We start from the raw sequence: 20,953 nt of genomic DNA, 5'->3' as shown, positions 1-20,953 counted from the left end.
GCCTTAGGATTTTGAGTATTGATTTACTTTATATGTCTTTATGCAAGGATTTTAGGTCTTTTCAAGATCCGTCATGTCATTTTTCTGCAAAGTAGAGAATGATAATCATGGAGGGCACTAAAACTCTAGTTTTTATTTTTGTGTATACTATCCTTGTATATTTAGATATGGAATTTGAGAAATAAAACTTGACTGGGTAATAATAAGTTAAGTGAAAATAAGTGAAAGGAAAACATTTCCCTTGAAATTTTTAAATTGTGATATAATTTTATACTTATGGAAAAGTTACAAGAATAATATAAGGGACTCCTTTATACTCTTTAACCTATTTTAAAATAGTTATATATTTTTAAAAAAGGTTTTCTCTTCCTCTTAGCATTTGCTAATTATATAATCATATTATCACAGTGGTAAATTATAATTTTGTTTGTTAATGTAAATTTCTCCTCAACTTTATTGAGATATAATTGATATATAATATTGTGGAAGTTTAAAGTGTACAGGTTGACTTGATACATATATGTATTGCAAAATGATTATCATCATGGCATTAGCTAACACTCCCATCCTGTCACATAATTACCATTTTTTGTGTTGAGAACATTTAAGATTGTGTTTAATTTTAATGCTTTATAAAGGTTTTTTCAGATGAAAATTTCCTCCCAGAATACTGTTTTTCTTAGAATTGTCTGGGTCTTGCATTCAGTCCCTGGCTCCCATACTGAAAACCTCTTCACAATATTCTCACAGATCCAAATTAAATATTAATCTGTTTTAAGGTGTAAGTAAATCCCAGTTTCGAGTTTGGGACTAAAATACTATTCATTGAAATGAAATCAGGTACAGTTTTAGCAGGGTTGGACATATGCAAACATTCAGACAAATCCCTAGTGTAAAGAATCTAATTAAATGGAAAAAAAAATGAACCTTATTTTATTTTGTGGCTGTAGAATAACATTCTAGTGCCAAATGGAAGCGCTTTGTATGGTTCAGTTTTTAAATGATGCTTGAACTGACTGCATTAAACTAGTGTAATTAAAGGTATTTGTAAATTTAATATCTGTGCTATTTCTTAGTTAAATCTTAGAATATGAAATTAAGTATTCAGGCTAGGATCTAAACATGTGTACTGTTTTCCATTTTTCACATTATTGTTAGGCTTGAGTAAAATAATTGGTGAAAATGACCTTGTAAGGTAGAAAAATACTATACAACATGCAACATATTTTTACTTCATTTATAGAAGCAAACAGGAGAACAAAAGCTGTTCATTTAAATAAGTTGAATAAAGGAGCTGTTTTTTTCAATATTTGCATGAAATTATACAGAATTTAATGTATTTGCATTTTTAATTTCAGATTCAAAATGCTAATGATGTATTAATTGCTCCACTTGAGAAATTTCGCAAAGAACAGATAGGTGCAGCAAAAGTAAGTGCTACATTTTATTCTTCAGATATCCTCCTGATAATTAAAGATGACATAATTTCAGATGTTAACATTTTTGAAATTAGATGTTAACCTTTTAAAAAATTCTGTACATCATTTTAAATTTTTGCACAGAGCCTGTTACAAAGACTGGAATTCTTTTAAACATAAAAGATATTCTTGTACTTAATAGAGAAAGTCAGCATGTTATGGGTGAGTTCCTCCCATCCCAACAATTGTAGGAAATTAACTATTTTAACAAGTGAAGTTAAAGTAAAATTGAGACACTTTTTCCTAACTATATAAAATAAAAATTAGGTATTGGGTGTATTGAAAACTTAGGTAAGTAATAATAAAATAACTTTTATTATTTTTTGTGTTTTTTCATTATTAATAAAAATGTGTTTGTGAAAAAACTTTAGACATGTTTCTCAAGCCTTTGTGTTATTGTTTAATTGATTACAGACCAATTAAGATTTCCCTGAGCCCAATAGCTTCTGAAATTTATTTGCATCCTCTTTCTCAGACCTATACCTCAACTATCCTGCTCAACATTATATAAGGACATAAAATTTAGGGTTTCCAAAACAGAACTCATCATCTCCCATCCTTCTTCTATCTTTTCTCTATTTTGGTTTTCTATTTAGTCAATGACATACCCCTTCCCCATTCAAGCAGTATTGTCTCTTCTACTGCAGAATTATTTTTTCCTTCTTTCCTCCTTCCCATCTGTCTGAAATATTGAAATAGTTTATGAGTTGGTCTCCTTACTTTCATCCTAATCTGTACACATTTTTGCTGTCTTCATCCTTCTTCCAATGAAATCTTCAGTGGTTTTCCTTGAGAGATGGTTTAATTCTGATAATGAAAGCTTTCCACAATGTGCCCATTTGCAACATTTCAGTGTATCTCCTTCCTCCGGCACAATTGTCCATTCACCTGTCTCTGTATATACTCTTGACTATGTCCATGGCTTTGCACAAACTTCCCTCTTCCTGGAGTATTTTTTACCCTTCCCTGTTGAACTCTTCTTACCTCTCCATGGCTTCATTCATATCCCAGCACCAGAAAGAAGCTTTCCTCATTCCCTCTCTCTCTCTCTCCCTCTCTCTCTCTCTCTCTCAAAAAACAAAAACAAAAACAAACAAACAAAACAAAAAACAAAACAAAAACAAAAAAAAACAAAAAACAGAGAGAGAGAGAGCGAGAGCGAGAGAGAGCACGCAACTAGGGGAGAGGGGCAGAGGCAGGGAGAGAGAGACTCTTAAACAGGCTGTACACTAAGCACAAAGTCCAATGCAGGGCTTGATTCCATGACCCTGGGATGATGACCTAACCCAGAGTCAAGATTAGGATGCTTAACTCACTGACCCACACAGGGGTCCTGGTCTTTCTTCATATTATTTGTTCCCCTTCCAGAATTGATTATCTTTCTTATAGAATCAAGTAGTTTTTATGCTTATTTCCTGTAAGAAACTAACAAAGTCTGTTGAATTAGAGTTTTTTGTGTATTTTTCTACCAATTATAAACAATTATCAAGTCAGTGACTAAACCAGAACCATGTTTATGTTAATTAATTCAGGAAACATTTATCAGTATCCTAGTTGGCCCACTTGTGGCCAGCATGGTGTTTGATAAGATTAAGGGATACAGTTGTAAACACAACAGTCTTGCTCTCTGCACTTGTGTCCCTTATTATCTTTTGTGGAAGGCAGACACCAAAGTAATTACAAATGCACTGAGGATTGTGATGCAAAAGTTAAGAGCAGTTTGTTAGAGTATAATTAATAAAACTGACCAATAAAACTGGACGCATGTCCAGAGGACCAGGCAACACTTTCTGGAGGAAGTATTGGTTAAACAGAGAGCTAAATGATAAAGAAATAGCTAGAAATAGGCGTTCAGAGGCGAGAAAGGAATAACCCATATTCCCAAAGAGGGAGCAGAGTGGGTATGAGTAAAGGCCTTAAAGGAGGATAGAGCCTGGCATGTTAGAAGAAAAAGGTCCAGGCTGTTAGAAATATAGAGGACCATGGAGACAGATGGCATGCACACAGCTTTATTAATGGCCCATAGTACTTTGTTCCTTATTCTGAGGGTATTGTTAAGCCAAATAAAAGTTGTAGCTAGATGAGTGTTGTTATATTTGCATTTTATTTTATTTTATTTTATTTTATTTTATTTTATTTATTTAATTTTAATTTAATTTTATTTATTTTTATCATTTTTATGTTATTTTTTTATCTTTTATATTTTCATTTTAAATATCCCTCTAGTTTCATGTCATGCAGGGATTGGAGGGGGCAGGACTTCCTATACCACCAATGCACACAGGACTTCTTTGGGAAAGCCAATTTGGGACTATGGGATAATGACTTCAGATTCAGAAGGTGATAGTGGCTATGGAGACAAAGGGATGTATTTCAGAGGTAAAATGGGAAAGGTAGGAAATGGGTTACATACTGGGAAGTGAGGAACAGGACATTTCAGAGATTACTCTTAGGGTTCTGGGTTGCATAATTGGGTGACTTTTGGAGTGATTTACTGAGATAGATAGCATTAATGTTTGGATGGCAAAAATGAGTTTGGCTTTAGACATAATGAATTTGAGGTTCCTCCAAGACATCCAGGTGGGGGTGTTGAGCTTGCATGTATATATTCCTACCTGAATTCGAAATACACATTTGGGAACCATTGTCCTCTAGGTGGTGATTAAATTCATGGGTAAAGTTAGATTCCTTCCGGGAAAGAATAGATTGAGAAGAGGACTTCTATATAGTCTGAGAACTCAACATTTGATGTTTTGAGAGAGAAAAACAGGACAGATAAGGAAGTTGAGAAGGAAGGGCAGAAAAAGGAAGAAAATAAGAATACGGGGTGTGCTCAGAGCAAGGAAGTTTTTTTTTCCAAGAATAATAGTAGCTAATCTGTATTGACATCTATATTATAGGGGTTCTTACTGAGCTATTACATCTGAGACTTAATTAAATTCTCACAAGCAACCCATGAGGTGAGTACAGGTATTACACCTGCTTTTACAATGAGGAAAATGATGAAGTGATCACAACAGATCACAGAGCTAGGAGGTCGGACTATGTGTCTGAAATTAAGCCATTTTACCTTAGAGCCTCAACTTACAATGTTTCACTTCACTGATATTTTTATAAAATTAAAGAGCTTTGTGAAAAATTCTTTAGTACAGGATATTCCAAGTGTTTTGGCCCATCTAAAGTAGAGTTTACTTGTGTAAGGATTATTCTTATTTCAAGGTTTAGGTTAGGTATAGTTAAAAGAAAATGAATAATTATACCTATTTTATTTTATTTTTTATTTTATCTTTTTTTTTTTTTTTTTACTATTATTCTATTTTTAAACACCTCAGTTGCTGGACGTATCAGCTGAAAACACATACAGTATATTATGCCTTTTGCCTAGTCATTGGGAGGTGTTTTAAACTTGCTGTTAAATGAATTCAAATGAAATCTTGAACCTAAAGATTACTGCACTTGGCCTTTTGGTTGTGGTGATTCTGTGTACTTTATCTGCCTGATGCTTTTAGTACTAAATTGTAAGCTGCTAAGTAATCCTTGTTCAGTAAAGTGAATAAAAAAACAGGCATTTTCTTCTGAAATATATGTATAGGTCAGTTTTATTTTGGTATTGCAGAAACACCATGGTAGAAATAAAAATATTTGAAGGAGTTTATTTTTTTCTATTGCTTTACTCCCTGTTTTACTTATATATTTTCCTGGTAAATAGAGGTAATTCTACAGATGATACTCTGCTGCTTTTTACAGTGTGTACAATAGAGGTTTCCAGGAAGTGTTCAGGCTGATGAGCTGGAAGGTAAGAGTGTCAGTTAAGTGTAGACTCCTGCAGTGCAGTCAGTGACCACCTCAGCTTGGACCAAGTGGAAAATGCTGAGTCAAAGTAGCCCTCTCCTCACAACCAGATGATCCTATTTAACTGACATGGACTAAGTCTACAGACCACAAACATTTCCTTTTGTAGTGTGTTCTGTGGACTTTGAGACACCTGATACCTTGCTATGCAACGCAAGGCACTGTGTGAGTTATAGTTGTGGGGAAAAAGCACCATTGAAAGCCATTAGAAAAGATTAATGATGGGGGTTCCCGCACTGAACTGAGGAGATGGTTCCTGTTTTTTGAATAGCTGAAATTATGTATAAATAGTTGCAAAGTATATTTATTTAAAGGTTCTTAGTGTGCTGGTATATGCAGAATGGAATTGTTTGCAGGCCTGACATATTACATGTGTCAGAGTATAGAATTGAATATTTGTGTGTGTGTTTTTTTTTTAATTTGTATCCTGTTAAAACTGCTGTTTCAGTTCTAGAAATGAGTAGAAAATAGGTATCCAGAATGATTAATGCAAACTAAAATTTTCACAATATAAGTATATCCAGAGCAGCATACATTACAGCAAAATGAAATGTAACTTGTTTTCACATTTTATATAAATTGACAACTATATTTGGTTACATTCAAAATCGTGCCCTTGCCCCTAGTGAGAATCATTTTTAAGTCATATCTATACTTGCCAAACCTGTTCCTACATAAACTGGTGACTCCAAAGAATAGGTAAAACTCTGTATCTGAGTTCCTACTCAAAGACAAATACATTAAGAGAAATAGTGTAAACATACCTACATATCAGCCTATTACATATTTTAGGTGATGGAACCGGCTTTCAGGAGACCCAGGACTCATTTTATGCATATAAACAGACTGAGCAGCTAGTTATTGGCACAGTGAGGATTAGAACTCAATTCCTTAGATCGCTGGTCTATCAAGTCCTCTATGACTCCTCTTTAGAATACTCTTTTGTGAAATATTTTATTTTGCTTACCTTTAGCAAACAAATGATTTAGTGTGCAATACATCTTAATTATAAAAATGTTTCAAGTATGCCCACTTCATTTAAAACTTGCCCACTTTGAATCAAGCCTAGTTATGTACTTAATTTTATTTTTAATTTTCCTCAGCATACAGTAGGCACTTAATACTGACTTATTTCATTAGAGATAAGACACCTGAGAAATACTGCCCATAAAAGACATTTTCATTTCCATGGGAAACAGATTTTTTAAGACTGGTTTTCAGTTTTAAGTAGACCTTAATAGAAATCATATGAACATTGATCCATTATGGTATTAATAGAAAAATAAACAATATAATATTAGTCAAAATAGGACTGATTTTCTTTATGTTAGTTTCATGTTGACGACTGTAATGGAACCTGATAATTCTTGTCCCTTCATTTTCTCCATAATAGAGTTTGGTTCTGTCTCTGAGCATTTTTTATTATTATTATTATTATTTTATTTATTTGTTTTGAGAGAAAGAGAGCACAAGTGAGGGAGGGGCAGGAGAGAGAGAGGGAGAGAGAGAATCCCAAGCAGGCTCCACTCTATCAGCACAGAGCCGATTGTGAGGCTTGAACCCGTGAAACGTGAGATCATGATCTGAGCCAAAATCAGGAGTTGGACACTCAACTGACTGAGCCACCCAGGTGCCCCTGAGCGTTTATTATTTTTAAACATGTCTTGCACCTCTAATTATTTTAGCATGTTGTATCTAAAATCTGTGGACAGTTGTCACGATTAGTTTGTCACATAGTCTTAGATTTCTTTCATGTAAAAATGGCTTCAGTCTAATTTGTTGTCTTAAATAGACAAATGACTTAGAGAAACTAGAAGGGTTATAGATGCTTTACTTATTACAAATTATAAAGTTTTTGCCATTTAACTGACTTATTAATCTAATTTAATGGGTAATACATTGGGCTCATTATGGGAACAGTCCAAAAGAATGTGGTTTATAGCATCAGAGTATGGATTTAGTACATCACCTTACTTTTCCTCCAGTTGTCAACAAGTTCTTTTTTATTTAATTTTTTTAATGTTTATTTTTGAGAGAGAAAGACAGAGTGCGAGTGGGGGAGGGGCAAGGAGCGAGGGAGACAGAGAATCTGAAGCAGGCTCCAGGCTTAGAGCTGTCAGCACAGAGCCTGATGCGGGGCTCACACTCAGAGATAGTGAGATCATGACCTGAGCCGAAGTCAGACACTTACCCAAGCCACCCAGGCGCCCCTAGTTGTCAACAAGTTCTACAGAGAGGATGGTCAGGATTGATTTTGCATGTGCCACTGATGGCTGCTGTGCTGAATCTGTCTCCTGGACAGAAATTCTCTGGGGCTGAATTTTTAGGACAAATTATAAACATTTCATAGTTGTTTTGAAATTCTCTTTATTGTACTTTTTGTCATTAGAACCTATTTTATGGGGTTTGAGAATTATTGATTTTTGGTATTTGGTCATCTTTAAAAATAATAATAATAGGTAACCAAGTTCTATTTTACATGAAACTCATTTAATCCTTATACCAGCATATTAGATAGGAAAACTGTTACGCACATTTTATAGATAAATAAGCTGAGGTGCAGAGAAGTTAAGCAAATGGGCTGAGGTCTTGTGACTAGTAAGAAGTAGAGTCAGGTTTTAAACAGAAACGAGATAAAACCTATAGAGTTCTTGAGTAACACCACTTCATGTTTAATGCTCAAGAAATATTAATTAATTCCTTTATTTTTAAAGAGGGAAAATTGGCTACTTAGCTCATTTGGAGAGCAGATAGTGTCTTATAATTTACCAGCAGGTTCTATACAGTCATACACACTTGAGATCAAAACCTGACACATAGTACTCATAGGAACTGTGAACTTGGGTAAGTTAATTACCTTTTCTAAGTCTTAGTTTCCCTATCTGAAAAAAAAAAATGGAGACAATAATAAGACCGTCTTCATATGATTGATGTGATAGCATAATTTGACATTTCAAATAAATTTCTTAGTGTAATTTCTTCTACATGGCAAGTACTAAGATGTTAATTGCTTTCATAGTTAATAATCAGTATTCACATTATATACTTTTTGTCAGTATTAACCAAAAGTATTACAGTAAAAATAAGATCATTGTTCATGTAGTTTAGTTTGCCTTATTTTCTTTTATAGGCAGAGAAAAATCACTGTTGATTCTAGATTATTAAGTGCAGTTCTCAGGGTTACCAAGCAAGAGGGTCCTACCTGGACAGTACCTATAGTTAAAAACACTGTAAATCTTGTGAAGTGCTATTACTTACAATAGTCCTACAAAGTATGAAGTTAGGAAGTATTTTCCACATGACTAACCTGACACCTAGAAAGATCAAACAGCATTACCAGCAACCCAGAGGTGCAGGTGTACTTTAGTTAGGCACTCAAGTCCAACCCTTCTGTTGCTAACTTAGTAATTTGGGCAGCATAATATACCTGCCTTTATCATAGGAATGTAAGTGTTTGTTTTTTGTTTTGTTTTGTTTTGTTTTTTTTTTTGAGTTCATATTGTATTTTCACCATCATTACAACATTCTTGTGAGGTGAATATCATCTCTAATTGATTGACCCCATTGCCACCACTAGAAAAACAAACCAGATCACATCCCCTGGAGACAGTGAGTCAGTAGTAGTCTCTTTACTTGACATGTGGTACCATTCAGTGTCTCTACATGTTTCAAAAATTGCTGAGGGTATTATTTTCTTCACATTTCAGAGTTTGCTAGTCCATTAGAAAAGCTGAGCCTCCTATAGTTACAATTCTGGATAGGGACATAACCTAAAGGCCTTCTGAACAATTAAGTCAATATATATTTATTACATCACTATATGTTAAGTGTATATGTATATGTATATACATACATAGATTATTATAACTTTCTTAAGTGGCTGTTATGTGCTCAGATAGGAGGATAAACTCTTGTGTTATATTTTTATTATAGTAAATTGAAGATACGATTATCACTTTTTGTCCCCCTCCTGATTATCCTTATGTTGATGCCAAAAGACTGATACTTAGGAAACATTTTAAGCTTCCCAGAATTTGTATATTTATAAAAGATCCTTATACTAATTTTTTAGGTCAAATAATATAGCTTATTAAATTTTGCAATTTACAATAGCTTATTGCAATTTACAAGTGTTCTACATAAATAGTAATTGATGAAATGCAGTGGAGCCTCACTAATGTTATTGTTAAAATCTATACTGAGTGAAAAACCTTGTTATTCAATAGAATTCTTCAATGGTCAGCCTTTTTGGGTGGGAATCAAGCCTTTTTCCATGTAATGAAATCTTCTCTGTAGCAAATCCATTTACTTAAAGTTAACCTGGTGGAAGGAGAAATTCCAAATAACTAATGAAAATTTTCTAGATCCCTTGCTTTCAATAGGGACAACAGTGAGGAGTTCAGAAATTCTTGGAAGTTCAGAAGTTCAAATGCTCATGGAGCATCTCCCCTGAGGACATTTCCCCTGTGAATTTTATATCTTTTCTAGAAAACAAGGTAGTTTCTTTGTTCAATAGCTGGCGTTTTTATCTGTAGATTCATTTTTTCCTCACATCTACTGGCTGCCCTATTGCAGAAGGATTTGGTACATGAGAATTTATGCTTCTTATTGCTATATACATTGACATTTTTCCTTACACCTTCTACCTTTTTAATTATCCCTTAGGTGGTTGGGAAGCTATCAGTGATTGTTATTTTTTTTCAAATTTAAATTATTAGAAATATTCTGAAACACTTAGGAAACTTTATATTGATTTCTATGGAAAACTAAACACCATAGAATTGGAAAAAATTTTATTTCACACTTAAATTTTACAATTCAATGCAAGTTGCAGATAGAAACAGGTGTACATTTAAAGCATCAGAAATACATGGTTTTGTAGTACACACATTTGATGTTAACTGGAGAGCTTTGATAAAATGACTACCCTCTGTGAATAATACCCTCCTGTGTTTAATTTTATATCATAATAGTTGCTTGTTAATTGAGAAAACACACATAAATGTCAGAACTTATTTTCAGGGTGATCTAGGATGGAAGAAGGAAGATGAAGGATTTTTCAAATAATTTTTATAGAATACTAGATTTTGATTCTTACAATCTATTCTTTAGGGTTGTTGGAAATGAATTAAGTCAGCATTTGAATTTTTTTTTTAATGTTCACTCATTTTTGAGAGAGAGAGAGAGAGACAGCATAAGCAAGGGAGGGGTGGAGAAAGAAGGTACAGAGGATCTGAAGCAGGCTCTAAGCTGATAGCAGTGAACCCAATGCAGGACTCAAACTCACGAACTGTGAGATCATGACCTGAGCCGAAATCCAAAGCTTAACCGAGTGAGCCACCCCAGTGCCCCTCAGCATTTGAATTTTAATGATACTTCATTGGGCTTTTCTTATTGCCCTCACCTATATTTTGTGTATATCATATTGGAATTAAAGCTTTATAATATGCATTGAGTAATTGGAAACCCTCTAAAGACTATAAATCAGTGAGTTAATATTTAGGAAACTTTAATAGATTTAAAAATTAAATTATGAAGAACTTCAGACTACTTTCCCTACAAAATTAATTAAACCTTTTGTTACATCTGAAATACAGAACATTTTCATATCTAGTCAAGCAAACAAAACAAAACAAAATAAACATGTACTGAGTATCTCAAAGTTGCTAGGGTCATTGTCAGGAAATATCTGCATTTGCTGAACATTCCTATTATACATACAGTTATTCTTAATAGGACATTGTTTCAACTTATCAAACTCTTGTTTTCTGTTAACAGCTTTAGTTTTTAAGTGTTCATGCTAAAATTTAGCAGTGAAAACTGAACTCGAAACCCCAAAGAGTATCTGGTTATTATAACAATAAAAATTTTAAAAATATCAATAGAGACCTATAAAATTACTGAAGTTTTCATTGTTCATGTCACACTGTTTATTCAGATCAAAATCAAATCTCAGCAGGAATTAAGGTAGAGCACTTTGATTCCATACTGACCCTTGATGGTGAGACTTTTGCTGTGTTTCATTTACTTCATTCCAAAGTAATAAGATATTTTGGCATCTGTATTTTTTCATCTAATAACAGGCTCTCCTCTGCTGCTTAATCCTCTGTGCCCTGCTCTGAGTCATTAGAAAGTGGATTAGCATCCAATCATCCATCTTAAGTCATTGATAAAAAAACAACAAACATTCAATTGGACAGTGTTGATATGCTTTGTCAGGATGATGTGAAGTCTAGAGACACAAAAATAAAATATGGTGCTTGCCTTCATGGAGCTAACAGTATAGCAAAAGAAGCCACAGAAAAACAAATAATTATGATGAAATGGAATTAATGATGTATCTGAAATATGCCCACAGTATTTACATGCACAATGGAAGGAACAATTCATTCTTTTAACCAGGGGGAGGATGGCCAAGACTTTTGTGATATTCTGGTATCAGCAAGTGCAATGTAATGGCTAGCAGAAACTTTTCAGTTAGTGCAAGGGATAAACAGCATCGCAGGCAAAAGAGAAGAGTCATAATGGTGTAAAAAAATTGTGATGGCTTTAGAAAATGGTTTGGAAACTTGATATATTCTGGTGTGATTAGAGCTGTTGCTTTTCACCTTTTTTTCCTCCCTAACATGAACCACATTAAGACATGCATTATACATCAGAATTCAATGAATACATATGCTAACATACTTCCTATTACCACATATATACTCTGGTATTTTCAGTTGTATTCTACTCTAATCTTTTTCATTTCAAACAAGTGCTGGCTATAACTCATGAGACTGGTTATGTAACCCACCAATGTCATAACTCATACTATGAATAAATATTGGGTCCTTGCTTAGCATGCAAATGTAAGTGGAAAGTGAAGGCAAATTAGTGAGAAATGAGGCAAGAAATACTCAGTCGACGCAGAATAATGGAGAGTTTTGTGCTGCACCAAGGACTTTTTTTTTGTTAATAATCATGATGATGATGAACAAGATATAATAGATAATGATCATACATGTGAGATGTATTCTAGGCAGCTCACATAATATTTATTTAATCTTTACAACAACTCTATGAGGTAGGAGCTATTATTTTCATCCTCTTCTTACTAGTGAGTAAACTTGAGCCACAGAGAGAATAATGTCATTTGTTAATGATTAGGCAGCTGGTAAATGACAAAGCACAGGATTGAACCCAGGTGGTTTGGCTCTAAGGTACATGCTCCTAACCATGATACTTTAATCTTCTACTCATATGGCAGACATGATACTCATGTGGGCAGAGTCTCAGTCTACATTTTAAGATGATAACTTATGAGCAAGGTGTAAGGCTGGATGGAGTCTGTGAGACCAACTGCCAGCCACTGATTCATCAATCTTTGCATTAGAATGTTTATGAAATCTTTTTCTGCCATTAGGAAATCCAGTCATTTCTGTGTACCTGCCAACCACACAGGCCTGGTAGCGGGAAAACCACACCAGCAGGAGGGGAACCTTTGGCCTATGTCATATAAAAGTCTTTGCAGTAAGCTACAAACCCCTAGAATAATCCTCTCCCCTTCTCAAGTAGTTCAGAGATGATCCTCTTTGTTAGCCCTGAAGTTTCCATAGGTCACTGCTTTTTTTTTTTCTTATTCTCTGATTTAGCAGCTCCTGCTATTCTAATGCTTTTCTTCTAAGTCAGTACATTTCTCCAGTCTACCACATCTTTCCTTTTTAAAACTTTTTTCTGTCCTTTCCTTTGGGTATGAGAGGCTGATGTTCCCATCTCTGAATTCAGCTGTTACCAAATTCCCAAAAGAATGATGGCCCAGGAGAGACTGATCCCACCATCCTGTGTGATATTTTAGCAGTTCCAGTGCAGAGCAAGTATCTCATTAAAGGACACACGTGACTCTATCCTCTTCTACCTCAGGATGATTTTCCACCATGAAGAGTTTAAGGGTGACCTTTGTTTCCTTTTCTGTGATTAAAGTATTAATTTCTGTTTTAAGGCCAAGATGGATAAACCGTAAGCCAACTCTGGCTTACTGCCGGTTTTTGTGTGGACCTTAAACTACGAATATGTGTGGTTTCTACATTGTTAAATAGTTTTTAAAAAATTAAAAAAACAGTATGTTATGATGTGAAAATTATGTGAAAATAAGATTTCAATGCTCATAAAGTTTTATTAGAAGGCAGCATTGCTCATTTGTGTTTTCTTTTTTAAAATTTTTTTAAATATGAAATTCATTGTCAAATTGGTTTCCATACAACAACCGGTGCTCACCCCAACAGGTGCCCTCCTCAATGCCTATCACCCACCACACCCCCAACTCCCATCAACCGTCAGTTTATTCTTAGTTTTTAAGAGTGTCTTATGATTTGGCTCTCTCCCTCTCTTTTTTTTTTCTTCCCCTCCCCCATGGTCTTCTGTTAAGTTTCTCAGCATCCACATAAGAGTGAAAATATATGGTATCTGTCTTTCTCTGTATGATTTATTTTACTTAGCATAACACTCTCCAGTTCCATCCACATTGCTACAAAAGGCCATATTTCATTCTTTCTCATTGCCACGTAGTATTCCATTGTGTATGTAAACCACAATTTCCTTATCCATTCATCAGTTGATGGACACTTAGGCTCTTTCCATAATATGGCTATTGTTGAAAGGGCTGCTATAAACATTGGGTACAAGTGCCCCTATGTATCAGCATTCCTGTATCCCTTGGGTAAATTCCTAGCAGTGCTATTGCTGGGTCATAGGGTAGATCTATTTTTAATTTTTGAGGAACCTCCACACTGTTTTCCAGAGCAGCTGTACCAGTTTGCATTCCCATCAACAGTGCAAGAGGGTTCCCGTTTCTCCACATCCTCGCCAGCATCTATAGTCTCCTGATTTGTCATTTTAGCCACTCTGACTGGCGTGAAGTGTTATCTCTGTGGTTTTGATTTGTATTTCCCTGATGAGGAGCAACACTGAGCATCTTTTCATGTGCCTGTTGGCCATCTGGATGTCTCCTTTAGAGAAGTGTCTATTGATGTTTTCTGCCCATTTCTTCACTGGGTTATTTGTTTTTCGGGTGTGGAGTTTGGTGAGCTCTTTATAGATTAATCGATACTAGCCCTTGTCTGATATGTCATTTGCAAATATCTTTTCCCATTCCGTTGGTTGCCTTTTAGTTTTGTTGATTGTTTCCTTTGCAGTGCAGAAGCTTTTTATCTTCATGAGGTCCCAATAGTTCATTTTTGCCTTTAATTCCCTTGCCTTTGGAGATGTGTCAAGTAAGAAATTGCTGCAGCTGAGGTCAGAGAGGTTTTTTCCTGCTTTCTCCTCTAGGGTTTTGATGGTTTCCTGTCTCACATTCAGGTCCTTTATCCATTTTGAGTTTATTTTTGTGAATGGTAAGAAAGTGGTCTAGTTTAATTCTTCCGCATGTTGCTGTCCAGTTCTCTCAACACCATTTGTTAAAGAGAGTGACTTTCTGGGGCGCCTAGATGGCTCAGTCAGTTGAGCATCTGACTTCAGCTCAGGTCAGGATCTCGCAGTTTGTGAGTTCAAGCCCTGTGCTGACAGCTCAGAGCCTGGAGCCTGTTTCGGATTCTGTGTCTCCCTCTCTCTGCCCCTTCCCCACTCATGCTCTGTCTCTCAAAAATGAATAAACATTAAAAAAATTTTTTTTAAAAAGAGACTGTCTTTTCTACATTGAATATTCTTTCCTGCTTTGTCAAAGATTAGTTGGCCATACATTTGTGGGTCCAATTCTGGAGTCCCTATTCTATTCTGTTGGTCTATGTGTCTGTTTTTGTGCCAATACCATGCTGTCTTCATGATTACAGCTTTGTACTAGAGGCTAAAGTCTGACATTGTGATGTCTCCCGCTTTGGTTTTCTTCTTCAATAGTACTTTGGCTATTCAGGCTCTTTTGCGGTCCAATACAAATTTTAGGATTGCTTGTTCTAGCTTCAAGAAGAATGCTGGTGCAATTTTTATTGGGATTGCATTGAATATATAAACTGCTTGGGGAGTATTGACATTTTAACAATATTTATCCTTCCAATCCATGAAACCGAATGTTTTTCCATTTCTTTGTGTCTTCTTCAATTTCCTTCATAAGATTTGTATAGTTTTCAGCATACAGATCTTTTACATCTGTGGTTAGGTTTATTTCTAGGTATTTTATGCTTCTTGGTGCAATTGTGAATGGGACCAGTTTCTTTATTTGTTTTTCTGTTGCTTCATTATTAGTGTATAAGAAGGCAACTGATTTCTGTACATTAATTTTGTATCCTGTAACTCTGCTGAATTCATGTGTCAGTTCTAGCAGACTTTTCGTGGAGTCTGTTGGGTTTTTCATGTATAGTATCATGTCATCTGCAAAAAGTGAAAGCTTGCTTTCATCTTTGCCAATTTTGATGTCTTTGATATCCTTTTGTTGTCTGATTGATGATGCTAGCACTTCCAACACTATGTTAAACAACAGTGGTGAGAGTGGACATCCCTGTCGTAGTCATGATCTCAGGGGGAAAGCCCTCAGTTTTTCCCCATGGAGGATGATATTAGCTGTGGGCTTTTCATAAATGGCTTTTATGATATTTAAGTGTGTTCCTTCTATCCTGACTTTCTCGAGGATTTTTATTAAGAAAGAATGCTAAATTTTGTCAAATGCTTTTTCTGCATTGATTGGCAGAATCATATGGTTCTTTTGTTTTCTTTTATTAATGTGATCTACCACATTGATTGATTTACAAATGTTGAACCAGCCCTGCAGCCCAGGAATGAATCCCACTTGATCATGGTGAATAATTCTTTTTATATGCTGCTGAATTCAATTTGCTAGTATCTTGTTGAGAATTTTTGCATCCGTATTCATCAGGGATATTGGCCTTTAGTTCTCTTTTTTTGCTGGGTCTTTGTCTGGTTTGGGAATCAAAGTAATGCTGGCTTCATACAATGAGTCTGGAAGTTTTCCTTCCCTTTCTATGTTTTGGAACAGCTTGAGAGGGATAGGTATTATGTCTGCTTTAAATGTCTGGTAGAATTCCCCAGGGAAGCAATGTGGTCCTGGATTCTTATTTGTTGAGAGATTTTTGATAACTGATTCAATTTCTTCACTCGTTATGGGTCTGTTCAAGTTTTCTATTTCTTCCTGTTTGAGTTTTGGAAGTGTGTGGGTGCTTAGGAATTTGTCCATTTCTTCCAGGTTGTCCAGTTTGTTGGCATATAATTTTTCATAGTATTCCTTGATATTTGCTCGTATTTCTGAGGGGTTGGTTGTAATAATTGCATTTCCATTCATGATTTTATCTATTTGGGTCATCTCCCTTTTCTTTTTGAGAAGCCTGGCCAGAGGTTTATCAATTTTGTTTATTTTTTCAAAAAACCAACTCTTGGTTTCAATTGTCTGCTCCACAGTTTTTTTTGTACTCTATAGTGTTTATTTCTGCTCTGATCTTTATTTGTCTTCATCTGCTGGGGTTGGGGTGTCTGTGCTGTTCTGCTTCTAGTTCCTTTAGGTGTGCTGTTAGATTTTGTATTTGGGGTTTTTCTTGTTTCTTGAGATAGACCTGGATTGCAATGTATTTTCCTCCTAAGACGTCCTTCACTGCATCCCAGTGTTTGGATTGTTGTATTTTCATTTTGATTTGTTTCCATATATTTTTTAATTTCTTCTCTAATTGCCTGGTTGACCCATTCATTCTTTAATAGGGTGTTCTTTAACCTCCATGCTTTTGGAGGTTTTCCAGACTTTTTCCTGTGGTTGATTTCAAGCTTCATAGCACTGTGGTCTGAAAGTGTGCAAGGTATTATCTCAATTCTTTTATAGTTATGAAGGGCTGTTTTGTGACCCAGTATGCGATCTATCTTGGAGAATGTTCCATGTGCACTCGAGAAGAAAGTATATTCTGTTGCTTTGGGATGCAGAGTTCTAAATATATCTGTCAAGTCCATCTGATCCAGTGTCTCATTCAGGGCCCTTGTTTCTTTATTGACCGTGTGTCTAGATGATCTATCCATTTCTGTAAGTGTGGTGTTAAAGTCCCCTGCAATTACCACATTCTTATCAATAGGGTTCCTTATGTTTGTGATTGTTTTATATATTTGGGGGCTCCCGTATTCAGCGCAGAGATATTTATAATTGTTAGCTCTTCCTGATGGATAGACCCTGTAATTATTATATAATGCCCTTCTTCATCTCTTGTTACAGTCTTTAATTTAAAGTCTAGTTTGTCTGATATAAGTATGGCTACTCCGGCTTTCTTTTGATTTCCAGTAACATGACAGATAGTTCTCCATCCCCTCACTTTCCTCCTGAAGGTGTCCTCAGGTCTAAAATGAGTCTTTTGTAGACAGGAAATAGATGGGTCTTGTTTTTTTTTTATCCATTCTGATACCCTATGTCTTTTGGTTGGAGAATTTAGTCCATTTACATTCCGTGTTATTATTGAACGATATGGGTTTAGAGTCCTTGTCATGTCTGTAGATTTCATGCTTGTAGTGATGTCTCTGGTACTCAGGTCCTTGCAACATTTCACTCACAGAATCCCCCTTAGGATCTCTTGTAGTGCTGGTTTAGTGGTGATGAATTCCTTCAGTTTTGTTTGGGAAGACCTTTATCTCTCCTTCTATTCTGAATGACAGACTTACTGGATAAAAGATTCTCGGCTGCATATTTTTTCTCTTCATCACATTGAAAATCCCCTGCCATTCCTTTCTGGCCTGCCAAGTTCCAGAAGAGAGATCAGTCACGAGTCCTATAGGTCTCCCTTTATATGTTAGGGCATGTTTATCCCTCGATGCTTTCAGAATTTTCTCTTTATCCTTGTATTTTGCCAGGTTCACTATGACAAGTCTTGGAGAAGATCAATTCAAGTTACGTCTGAAGGGAGTTCTCTGTGCCTCTTGGATTTCAATGCCTTTTTCCTTCCCCAGGTCAGGGAAGTTCTCACCTATGATTTGTTCAAGTACACCTTCAGCCCCTTTCTCTCTGTCTTCTTTTTCTGGAATTCATATGATAAGTATATTGTTCCATATGATTGTATCACTTAGTTCTTTAATTCTCCCCTCATACTCCTGGATTTTTTTAATCTTTTATCAGCTTCCTCTTTTTCTGCAATTTTATCTTCTAATTCACCTATTACCTCCTCTGCCTCTTCAATTCGTGCTATGCCCACCTCCATTTTATTTTGCATCTCATTTATAGCATTTTTTAGCTCCTCATGACTATTTCTTATTCCCTTGATCTCTGTAGCAATAGATTCTCTGTTGTTCTCTATGCTTTTTTCAAGCCCAGCGATTAATTTTATGACTATTATTCTAAATTCTTGTTCCATTATATTGCTTAAATCATTTTTGATCAATTCGTTAGCTGTCAGTACTTCTTGGAGTTTCTTTTGAGGAGAATTCTTCTGTTTTGTCATTTTGGGTAGTCCCTGCGGTGGCTCTAATCTGCAGGGCACTTCCCCTGTGCTCTTCCAAGAAACTTGTGTTGGTGGGCAGGGCCACAGTCTGACCAGATGTCTGCCCCCAGCCCGCCAGTGGGGCCACAGTCAGACTGGTGTGTACCTTATCTTCCCCTCTCCTAGGGCCGGGATTCACTGTGGGGTGGAGTGGCCCCTGTCTGGGCTACTTGCACACTGCTGCTTCCATGGTATCTGGTGTATTAGCCGGGGTGGATCTGCAAGGTGCACAGGAGCGGAGGGGCAGGCTTAGCTAGCTTTGCCTTCGGTGGTCTCTGTGGGACGGGCCCTGTAGCTCCAGGAGGGAAGCCGACTGGTTGGACGAATGGGTCCCCAGAAGCACAGCTTTGGGCGTTTTCAAGGTGCAACCAAGTTCGGTGATGGGAACTGGTTCCTGTTGGAATTTCGGCTGGGGGATGGGGGAGGGAAATGGCGCTTGCCAGTGCCTTGTTCCCCCTCGAAGCTGAGCTCTATCTTCAGGGGCTCAACAACTCTCCCTCCCAGTGTCCTCTCTCCCTCTCTGCTCTCGGAGAGCAGAGCTGTTGACCTTTAACATTCCAGATGTTAAGTCACGCTGGCTGTCAGAACTCACTGAGTCTGGCCCCTCCGCTTTTGCAAGCCATACTTGGGGGCTCTGCCTTGCCAGGCGGGCTGCCCTTCCACCGCCCCAGCTCCCTCCCGCCAGTCTGTGTAGCACGCACCCCCTCTTCGCCCTTCCTACCTGCTTCCATGGGCCTCTTGTCTATGCTTGGCTCCGGAGAGTCCATTTTGCTAATCTTCTGGCGGTTTTGTGGGTTATTCAGGCAGATGTGGGTGGAATCTAAGTGATCAGCAGGATGATGGTGAGCCGTCATCTTCATCTAGTATCTTGTTTTTTTTTCCTATGGCAACTCTAATCTTGTACCAGCTGAATTGTGTAGCAGTTTCTTAGAGGCCATGTGACCCACAAAGCATAATATATTTACCATTTGCTCCCTTGCAGAAAGAAATTTACAATGCCCAGTGTAAGTCTTGAAACAAATTTCAGTATTAACTGCTGCAGTCTTTTAGATCTGCATACAAATGTGGACCTTCTTTGGTGTCAGGCTTAATAAAGTGAAGTTGATGACTTTGCTTCCTAAGTTAGAAAACCACAGAATTTATACTAAGATAAAATTGAGTGTGACTTTGAACAGATTAGTGGTTAAAAGTCATGTTTGCAACATAAACACCAAGATTTTTTATTTCTAGTATATTTTATCTTACTGGTAATCTTTCACCTTTGATGCCAAATATATAGTCTCAATTTAGAGCTATGGTTTTTTGCATATGGCAATTTAGAAGAAAATAAGAATCTTTTTTACCTCTGAAGTAGAATATATTTAAATAGTTAAGAGATGGCCAAGTAAAAACCACTTTACCATTGCTTGCTTTTGTTGAGGTTTCACATCGCAACTGGAACTGCTAAATATATGGAGAACCCTCCTCCCAACAGTGTTATTCTAAGTAAGACTTTGGTAAATCTCATCATAGATGTAACTTTCTTTTGTTTGTGTGTACCATTTCTATACTATACAAAAGCAGCCATTAGTAATGGAAAAGATTATTTTGGTACTTCGGGATTGTATGATAAGGTGACTCATTTGGTAACCAAAATTATTGAAATTTGTGAATATGTTTGTAAAGACTTGGCACTAAATAACGAGCATGTTTGCAACTGGACACATATATTGAGAATAGTAGGGTAATGTCTATTTTATTCACAATAATAAACAGCTCTCACTGCCTTTATCAATAGGTTTTGCTTAATACAGCTTCTTACTGTTCTGCTTTTATAGTAAATTTTGTGTCTTTCTCTTCTGTATCCAGTCAGTAATAACATGAAGCCAAACAGAATGTTCTCCAGAGACCGTGCAGCCTACGTTTGCATTGAGAGCCTGGTGATTTACTGACTCTGAGTTGGAGAGATGACCTCTACAATTATTGTAGAAACCCAGTGAGAAGTGAAGTGAGCTCACTGTAGAAAGATTTCAGGCATTGAAAAAACTTGCCTTATTTGGTAAATGTGGTTTACTGGTCCCAGCTGGTAATTCTGGTGAGCTCATTGTGAGATGCTTTGTCTCTTTAAGCCAAATTCTTAAATTTTTTACCATTAGAATTGGAGTGCTAAATGGTATTTGTTTAGTTTTTCTTGATGTGCCATGGACTAAAATCTGA

General features: G+C 36.2%; 1 protein-coding gene across 1 annotated transcript in view; it reads left to right on the top strand.

Moving 5' to 3' along the window:
* The window catches only part of ARHGAP42 (Rho GTPase activating protein 42), a 338,134-nt gene that overhangs the window by 164,549 nt on the left and 152,632 nt on the right, over positions 1–20,953 (top strand). Inside the window, exon 4 of the mRNA XM_043579877.1 lies at positions 1,359–1,430. Coding sequence (XP_043435812.1) covers positions 1,359–1,430 — 72 coding nt within the window. The remainder of the gene's footprint in view (positions 1–1,358; positions 1,431–20,953) is intronic.

The sequence above is a fragment of the Prionailurus bengalensis genome, chromosome D1 (assembly GCF_016509475.1).
Source record: "Prionailurus bengalensis isolate Pbe53 chromosome D1, Fcat_Pben_1.1_paternal_pri, whole genome shotgun sequence".
Classification (NCBI taxonomy): domain Eukaryota; kingdom Metazoa; phylum Chordata; class Mammalia; order Carnivora; family Felidae; genus Prionailurus; species Prionailurus bengalensis.
Note: the sequence above shows the minus strand (reverse complement) of the source record. Positions and strands in the feature narration are given on the sequence as shown.